A 9,656-nucleotide genomic window follows, 5' to 3' on the forward strand; every position below is an offset into this window, starting at 1 on the left:
TTTTCTAGACTATCACCCTAATCTTTAAAGCACGGTCAGTTCCTGCTCCCATCCCATCATCCCATACTGACTCACCTTGGGGACTAGTCGCATCCACCAGCGGCTCCCGTGGTATGGTCACCTGTGCCATTTCTGTCTGGGTAGGTGGGATTACATGAAGTACCTGTCCATTTTCTGAAGGGCTGGTAGTGACCGTCTTGGAGACATTAAAGAAAGGATATGCCATTCTGATTTACCAGGGCTACTAGGTTATTGAAGTGGACACCTACTTCTAGGATGGCCTTATTACTTCACTCCACAGACACAGCACTGAGACTGCCAATTTCTCCAAAGGTCCCATAGTGGACAAGTGCTGAAGCTAAGATTCAAATCAATCAGTTTGACTATCGCCTATGGTCTTAAGCACCTATGATCTTAATCATGATAGCACATGCATGAAGTTTAATAACACAGAGAGGGTAAAGACAGCTTGGGCTATACAAAATCTTGTCTCAAAAACAAAAAGTAACTTACAAGCAGACTTTAGTATCTAAGCACTAGCTATAGACCACACCCAGCTCCTCTCAAACACCAGTGTGCCTGACACAAGAGTAAGGACTGCTTTAAATACTATTTGTAGTCTTTGCACTCCTAAAAGCAAAAATACCCATATTTTTAAAAAGGTCATAGAAAGAATATTTTCTATATAAAGTATAAGTTACTAGTATCAAGAAACTAAGGTCATTTAATATGATTAATAGATATTGTTAAATACCATAACACTCATTAGCTATAAAATATACTCACCATTTGTGAGTGGAGGTCATATTGAAGAGGCTGCCCATTTGGGTCTAAAAGATGGAACTGCTCTACACAGAGGGCCTGTGTACCAGTCAGTGTCTCTGGCAGATCCTGTGATGTGAGGGGATCATCTGTTTCAGCAGTAACAGGCAAAATGGTAGGGGGCTCATTCTGTCCAAAGGAAGGATCCCCAGAGTCCATACAGGTTATATGCTTTTGAAAAGTCAAAAATAATTAATTAAAAAATGACAATGTCTTTGAAAAATATACCATATTCTTACAAAGGTTTTTTTGTTGTCATTGTTGTTTTGTTTTTGATTTTTTGAAACAGGCTTTCTCTGTGTAACCACCCTGGCCATGGAACTTGCTCTGTGGACCAGGCTGGCCTCAAACTCACAGTTCTCTGCCTCCCTAGTGCTGGGTTTAAAGGTGTGTGCCACCACTACTCAGTCTATTTTTACAGTTTTTAAAAAGACTGTGTATAGGCCGGGCGGTGGTGGTGCACGCCTTTAATCCCAGCACTTGGGAGGCAGAGGCAGGTGGATCTCTGTGAGTTCGAGACCAGCCTGGTCTACAAGAGCTAGTTCCAGGACAGGCTCCAAAACCACAGAAAAACCCTGTCTCGAAAAACATAAAAAAAAAAAAAAAAGACTGTGTATAATAAACATAGGACATTTATATTTCAGTTCATTATTCATTTTACTACAAGAGTTCTTATTTTGTTTTTAGACAGGGTCTCTCTATATAATCCTAGCTCTTATGGAGATACGTAGACCATGTGTGGCTTCAAACCCAAACACCTGCCTGCCTCTGCCTCCTGAGTGCTGATATTAAAGATGTGCACCGCTATGCCTGCAGAGTTTGGGTATTATTAGTGATGGGTATTGAACCAGGGCCACCGCTATGCCTGCAGAGTTTGGGTATTCTTAGTGATGGATATTGAATCCAGGACCACCACTATGACTGCAGAGTTTGGGTATTCTTAGTAATGGGTATTGAACACAGGACCTTCTACATGCTAGGTAAGAATTTACCACTGAGCTACATTGCAGCCCAAAGTATTTCTTAAGGCAGTGGTTCTCAACCTTCCTAAATCTGCGGCCCTTTAATACCATTCCTCCTGTTATGGTGAACCCCAACAATAAAATTATTTTCAGTGCTACATCATCACTGTAATTTAGCTACTGTTATGAATCATAAATATCTGTGGTTTTGGATGGTCTTAGCTGACCTCTATCGAAAGGGTCACTCAACTCCAAACAGGGCTATGACCCTCAGGTTGAGAACCACTGTCTTGAGTGAAAGCATTGACTTCCATATGTTTTAACTTTTTATTTTCCCAGGAATGCATATGGAAATGGTTAAATATAATTCAATATATATAAAGAGAGAGTACAAAAAAATTATGGTTATATCTAAGCATTATTTGAAAATTCTATATTAAAAATTAAATATATGAGAGATATGTATCAAAACCTTTTTGAAACAGAGTCTCAAATATGCACCCCAGGCCTGACCTTCAACTCTTGGCCCTGTGCTGTGCATCCTGGATGCCTGGAAAACAAGTGTGTACCACCATCTCTGGTGTATTAAAAATCTTGTATCACTGAGTAAAAGACTATCTTCAAGCATGAAAAGTTGTTAAATGCATGGTGTTCTTCTTAAGACCAGAAACCCTTGCAGTTGGATCCCTACCTCGGATTCCTGAGCTCCTCTTTCCGACTCTTTCCCATCGCTACAGCTGGCTCCTAACAAACGCCGCTGTTCCATGCTGGCTTCATATTCAGGCTCATTTTTCTCCTATTAGTTAACAGCTGAAAGAATAAACATCTGGTCAACTGTAGTACTAACATTTTTATGGGGGTGTTAATCCTAAATAAATCTTTCGTCTTCCATAACCATGGTACCTTACATAATATAGGCAAAATAATTTCCATTCTATAGATAGGAAATTACTGTTTTTATTAATTGACTTGCCAAGGCACCATAATATATTTAAGGCAAATAAAATGTTAGGATTACATAGTTCCCTCATTCTGTTCTTAATTACACTCTATATTGATCATTAAAATTGAATTTGTGATATAAAGTTATGTCACATTCTAAGTCTGAGAGAAAGGAGTACAGTCAGACAGAGCTACACATAAAACAAGGTCAGCCTGGAGACGACAATGCAAGCGCTCACAAATGGCTTTGTGTCGCTATACAACTGCTATTATTTTGAAATTTCCCTTAGTAACTTATAAAAACTGGATAGAATCTGGAACCAAACTGGCAAAGCCACTATCACAAAGCAAGACTTCATCATACTACCTCAAATCAAGCCATCAAACATGAAAACAAGGAAAAACAAAACCCCAAGCACACTTGTTTACAGATATACTTAGAACTCTATTCCAGCCAGAAATTGTGGTGTAAACCTATAATCTCAGTATTTGTGAAGCTGAGACAGATAGGTCCATGATCAGCTTCAAGTACATAATTAATTCAAGGCCACATTCAGCTATATGTGACCCTGTACCAAAAACAAAAACAACAAACAATAAAAACCAATACTACTCCGAATAATTAGAGATCCAGATCTTCAAGTACTGGCCGTGAGTCGGCATGAACATCAGAGTCTTAGGGCACAGGTGTAAACTGCCTGTAGCTCCAGTTCCAGGTGATGCAACGCCCTTTTCTGACCTCCATAGGCACCAAGCATGAACATAATATACATGTATAGATGTAGCCAAAACACCCATATACATATAATTGAAAAATAAGCATTTTTTGCCAGGTGGTGATGGTGTACACCTTTAATCCCAGCACTAGGGAGGCAAGAAAGGCAGATTTCTGTGAGTTTGAGACCAACTTGACTTACAAATAAAGTTCCAGGACAGTCAGATCTTTTATATTGAGGGACTCTGCCTCGAAAAAGCAAATTAATTAATTAATAATAATAATTATTATTATTTATTTATTTATTTTTTGGTTTTTCAAGACAGGGTTTCTCTGTGGTTTTGGAGCCTGTCCTGGAACTAGCTCTTAGATCCGCCTGCCTCTGCCTCCCGAGTGCTGGGATTAAAGGCGTGCGCCACCACCGCGCGCCCAATAATTATTTTTTTTTAAAGAATAGGGAAAAAACAAATCAAATTAATATCAGGAATAAAAAAGGGACTAACTAAAGTCGACATTAAGGTGAAGATATTATGGGAAGTTCCTAGAAAAAAAGAGAACTTACCAAAATAAATTCCAGAATTATAAAGGTTGAACAGTCCTATAAGTGTTTAAAAACATTGGAAGTGAAAAATCTTCCCACAAAATGAGTATCAAGGCAAGACATTTTATAAGGACATTTTTAGAAACCAAGCAACTATAATCTTGCATCAGCTCTTTGAGACTAGAGAGGGATTGCTCCTAATTCATTCTATAAGGAAAGAGCACAAAGGAAGAAAATTTAAAACTATTTCCAATTTTATATTAATCATGTTTTCTAGCTTTTGTTATGACCCTTTGGCATCTTTGGATTCTCACTGACCAGGGAAGGACTAGAGATATAAAAGATGCTCTTGCAAAACTAATCTCCCTATGAAAACAAGTCCAAATACTAGGCTCCAGCAGCTAGCTTCATGATAGGCTCTCTGACCCTCTGGGACAGCACTCCCAGCTTTAACTTCCCTAAGACCAATACAGTACAATACAATACAAGTTGTAGTCCAATAAGTTTGTTCAAACTTCCTGATCTCAAGCCAGCTTAGTCTGCTTAGGCTTCTTTGCCCATTTTTTTCTCTCAAAAACCACGAGCAAGTTTCTTCTGCAGTCTTCTGCACCCATGTGTTCCTGCAACCAACCTCGGTGTCACACTGTGTGGGTCTCTGGGGTACAGCATGCCCGCTCCTTTTGAGAAGTGTGAATAACAGATTATCTTCTCTTCATCTGTTGGTCTCACCATGCCTAAATGAAAAGTAAACCATAATTATGCATATGAATGGAAAACACCCAAATATAATCACAGTGAACAAACTCTGCTCTGATTGGACTTAGGAGATGGCTCAGTGGGTAAAGGTGCTTGCTGCCAAGCCTCATGGTTCATATTTGAATCCTGGAACCCAGATGGTGGAAGGAGAGAGCCAAGTCCTGCAAGCTCTTCTCTGGCCTCCACATGTGGTGGTGTATGTTTGAATAAGCACAGCATGCACATGTGTGCACACACACATGCATGATCACACTAAATAAATCAGTAAATAAATGAAAAATTTAAATATTAAAATCTCTAAAATTGGGCTAAAAAACAGCTAAACAATTAAGAGCACTTAGTTGATTCCTTGGAACCATTTTCAACTTAAGAGTTTCTGGTACCCACGTTAAGGTCATTGTGGTCACAGATAGAACAGATATTCTTATTCCAGCTTCTGCATATTGATAAAACATGGCTGATATCTCCCTTCATCCATCTAAAACTCTTCCTTGTACCTATTAGGTTTCAAAGAACTCAAAGAGTGTTCTTAAATCTTTAAGCAACAGACACTCATTTTTCAATGATTTTAACTTCAGACAAATAATATCAATAAACAAATAATCTTTCTCCTTTTCATGTATCTCTGCCAGCATTTGCTTGACTTCAGCCATTCTAACAAGAGTAATATAGAATCTCATAGTAGTTAGCCGGGCGGTGGTGGCGCACGCCTTTAATCCCAGCACTCGGGAGGCAGAGGCAGGCGGATCTCTGTGAGTTCGAGACCAGCCTGGTCTACAAGAGCTAGTTCCAGGACAGGCTCCAAAACCACAGAGAAACCCTGTCTCGGAAAAAAAAAAAAAAAAAGAATCTCATAGTAGTTTTAATTTGAATCTTCCTGATAGCTCAAGATGCTTGTTGAACATTAAAAAAAAATTCTTAGTAATTTTTTTCCCTTGTGAGCTCTGTTTAGTTCAACTCCAAGATAGTTTAATTGTATTGTTTGAGGTTTATTTTCTGGTGTTTACTTTTTGAGTCATTTGTATATTCCGGATACCAGCCCTCTGTCAGATATATCAATTCACAGCATCTATGACTGCATGCATACGACAGAACCAGAAAGAAGTGAGAGTCATGAAGTTCCACCCCAACTGGGGATAGCTGGCAGCTGATGGCTCCTGTGGGAGGAGGGACAATTACTTTCCTCAGGGATTCGACCTTGAGAGGTTACTCAGGCTCCAGTGGATAGCCCTGCACTAATGACCCGTGTACACACTGGAAGCACTGAGATGACCCAGTGGGTTAAAAAAAAAAAAGGCACATGAAGTTGAAAGTGACCAGGGGGTGAGAAGCTGGAATGGAGGGAAGGGGACGGGAACAGTGGATGGATTTGGTAATTTATACTGTTAAAACATGAAAATTAAAAAACAAAAAGACAACTAATGAATTGGGAAAAAAAAGTTTAAAAAGTTATTACCTTCAGGCAGTGGCTCAGGTTTCAAGTTCGGGTTCCTACATTCTGTTAGCCTCAGAAATGTCCTTTTATAGTCACTGACAGTCTTCCTTTGGGGCACTAAATTACAATAGTGCTAGCTTTGTTCACGTGAAAACTGTAATTATGTCTTCACAGTAGCATGTTCTCTGCAAGGAAATAATAGTCAATGTATATTTTACTCTTCTACACACAAATAAAACTACTAAATTTCATGGCATACGTTTTGTTTATTGACAGGCTAACATTATTCTGCTCAGTTGAAAGAGCTAAAGTCTAACACCACTTATGTCCTATAAGAGACAACTTAACCTTTGTCCTGCTTTCTTATCTACAATTAGACATTTATTTTAGGCCCAACAGTCTATAAGTATCACTGAAACAAAGATTTTTGTATTTTTTCCCCTCAATGAAAGTAATTACCAGTAGAGCATCTTTGGAAGCCACGAGCTGAAAATAAAAAGTTTCTATACCTACAACCTCCAATCCTACAGCTGACTTGTAAGCAGGAAGTACCAGGACTAGGGAAAAGAAAGAAGCATTAAAGGTAGAATCTTTGCGGGTTAGAGAGATGGCTCAGCAGTTAAGAGCACTGGCTGCTCTTCCAGGGGCCTTGGGTTCAATTCCTAGTATCCACATGGTGGCTCATGTTTGTGTCATACAAACGTACACACAAAAAAACACCAGTGCACATTAAGTAAAAATACATTGTTTTTTAAATGATGGAGTCTATTTTTAAATATTTATTTATTTATTATGTATACAATATTCTGTCTGTATGACTGAAGGCCAGAAGAGGACGCCAGACCTCTTTACAGATGGTTGTGAGCCACCATGTGGTTGCTGGGAATTGAACTCAGGACCTTTGGAAGAGCAGGCAATGCTCTTAACCACTGAGCCATCTCTCCAGCCCCCATGGAGTCTATTTTTAGTAAATTTTGGAGAGCTTGCTTTTCTTTTTCTGGGAAATGGCCTTCTAGGATGTTCCTATCACTTTACAGAAGTGGATTTTATTCTGTACCAAAAGTACAGGTTTCCAGGCTGGAGAGATTGTTCAGTAGTTAAGAACACATACTGCTTTTGCAGAGGACCAGGGTTCAGTTCCCAACACCCATGTGAAGTGGCTCCCAATACCCGCAACTCTAGCTCCAGGGGATGCCACACCTTCCTCTGGCCTCTGTGGGTCTGTACTCAAGTGTATAAACCACAAACAAGACACATACATAGGGCTGGAGAGATGGCTCAGTGGTTAAGAGCATTGCCTGCTCTTCCAAAGGTCCTGAGTTCAATTCCCAGCAACCACATGGTGGCTCACAACCATCTGTAAAGAGGTCTGGCGCCCTCTTCTGGCCTTCGGGCATACACACAGACAGAATATTGTATACATAATAAATAAATAAATATTTAAAAAAAAAAAAAAAAAAAAAGACACATACATATACAAACAACTAAAAAATCAATTTTTAAAGAAAATAAAGGTTTGGAAGAAACTTACTGCTTCTGTGTTTTCACTTTCTAACAGCTGTTTGACTGTTTACACATGGTAAATGCATGGCAGAAGGCTAGAGACTAGTCCAGACACGGATGTTTCTTTATAAATGTTATTACTTGGGATATGAATGTTCGACTTTGATCAACAGCAAGTTTATGTGTCCAAGACTTTAAGGGTAATTTCTCAGGTGTACTTCCTGGAAAACTGTCACCATTAATCTTGTATTGCTCCCCTAACCTTTCTGGATTAAAACATATCCTTTAAAACCAATATCCTAAACCAGGTGTGATGGTGCATGTCTTTAATCTCAGTATTGAAGAGGCAGAGGCAGGCAGCTCCAACTTAAACATTTTACTTTTTAGTAGAAAAGTTAAGGATCATGTTTACCACTTTTACCTATAATTGTGATTTCTACAGCTCTTGTCCTGCACACACACACACACACACACACACACCTTTTTATTTCCTTGCTCTTTGAGAGCTTAATTTAATTTAATTTTACACAGATTCCAAAGTGACTTTATTATCTGTTTAAGGGTAAGCCAAACACAGTGGTGCCCACCCTCTTATCCTTGGGGGGCACAAGCTGAGCCCATGAGAATACCTGGAACCAGGATTCCTAGAGCGAGCACAAACGAATGATTTTATAATTAAGCAGAGAGAGAGATGTGGTCTCTGAAATAGCTTGTTGATTGTAGATGTTACTAAACTAGCCTACAGCTTTTCTTCCCAAATTAAAAATTCCATCATTTGACGTAGAACACTTTAAAACTTCTCTTTGGCACATGTGAGCTGCCTCTGTCATCACTTTTGCACTTACTGAAACACAGACTGTGATACTGACTTAATAACCAAAAAGGTTACTATTACCAACAAGTGGGCAGTAGAGTGGATACTGTCCCTGGACATGATATCCCTGATAGCACAGTGCAAGACATTATGTTACTTACTGAGAAAGACATGCAATCTAAAACTCATGAGTTATTTCAAGGATTTCCATTTAATATTGACAGCAGGTAACTGAGACTGGGGAACACAAAACTATGAATAAAAGGGAACTACGGTAATTCTCCTAAGAACCCATAACTTGGGCTACGATATAGCTAGGAGTAGAGTGCTTGCCTGGAACACATAAAACCCTGAGATTAATTCCAGAACTTTAGATTCAGGTTCAAAACAAACAACAGCCAAGTGTGGTAGCAGGTATATATAATTCTAGTATTCAGGAAGTAGGGGCAGGGGGATCTCAAGTTCAAAGAGAATCATGGAAAACACAGTGAATTCAAATCCATCCTGACTACATAGACTGAGACCCTGTCTCAAAACAAAAGATTGAAACAAAAAGAAATGTTTCCCTGTTGGGGGTCCTCCAGATAACAGTGAGTCTTCATGAGGACCACAGTAAATGAATCCCAAAGGTTTTCAGTTGATATTAACTAAACTTTTAGGAAACCAAGACACAAAAGCATTAGTGATGCTATCCCAAGCACTGCCTGGATACAATGAAGACACCTAAGTTACTGTTGGAAGGAAAGAAATCATGCTGGATATTCTGAATTTTGCAAAACTAACAACTAGTGTTTCCTTAACTAAACATCTTAGCCAAATAAAAACATCTTTTAGTGAATCCAAGATTTCTGCTTTGCAAATTGATGTCTTTTCTTGAGTAATTCAGGTTCTGCATCTTCCTAATCATAGCTCCATTCAAATTAAAATAAAAAATATTGACTTTTAACTATTGGTAACTTGATAAAGTGCAAATTAAAAAACGTTTAAAAAGCTAATTAATCAATCATATGCTATCAGTAAGAATTCAATAATCACACTTCAAGTTAGGAATTTCAAGTTTCAGCTGTCGCAGCTTATTTACTGTAAATCCTCAACACTGTAATGGCTCACGTGTAAAGGGTCACACTGCTATTAGCTAGCCCAAACTTATCAAAGTGATTTCTTTC

The 9,656-nt window shown here is 38.8% G+C and overlaps 1 protein-coding gene across 3 annotated transcripts in view; it reads right to left on the minus strand.

Moving 5' to 3' along the window:
- Carf (calcium responsive transcription factor) overlaps positions 1-9,656 on the minus strand; it is a 37,940-nt gene that overhangs the window by 27,182 nt on the left and 1,102 nt on the right. For 2 of the 3 annotated variants that reach the window (XM_057758520.1, XM_057758518.1), the window contains exons 2-6: positions 6,195-6,358; positions 4,614-4,716; positions 2,476-2,594; positions 787-993; positions 76-196 (exon numbers count right to left, since the gene is read on the minus strand). In XM_057758520.1, the coding sequence (XP_057614503.1) occupies positions 76-196; positions 787-993; positions 2,476-2,550 (403 nt within the window). In that variant the 5' untranslated portion in view covers positions 2,551-2,594; positions 4,614-4,716; positions 6,195-6,358. The remainder of the gene's footprint in view (positions 1-75; positions 197-786; positions 994-2,475; positions 2,595-4,613; positions 4,717-6,194; positions 6,359-9,656) is intronic. The other variant, XM_057758519.1, reaches the window with a different exon arrangement.

The sequence above is a fragment of the Chionomys nivalis genome, chromosome 26 (genome assembly GCF_950005125.1).
Source record: "Chionomys nivalis chromosome 26, mChiNiv1.1, whole genome shotgun sequence".
Lineage (NCBI taxonomy): Eukaryota > Metazoa > Chordata > Mammalia > Rodentia > Cricetidae > Chionomys > Chionomys nivalis.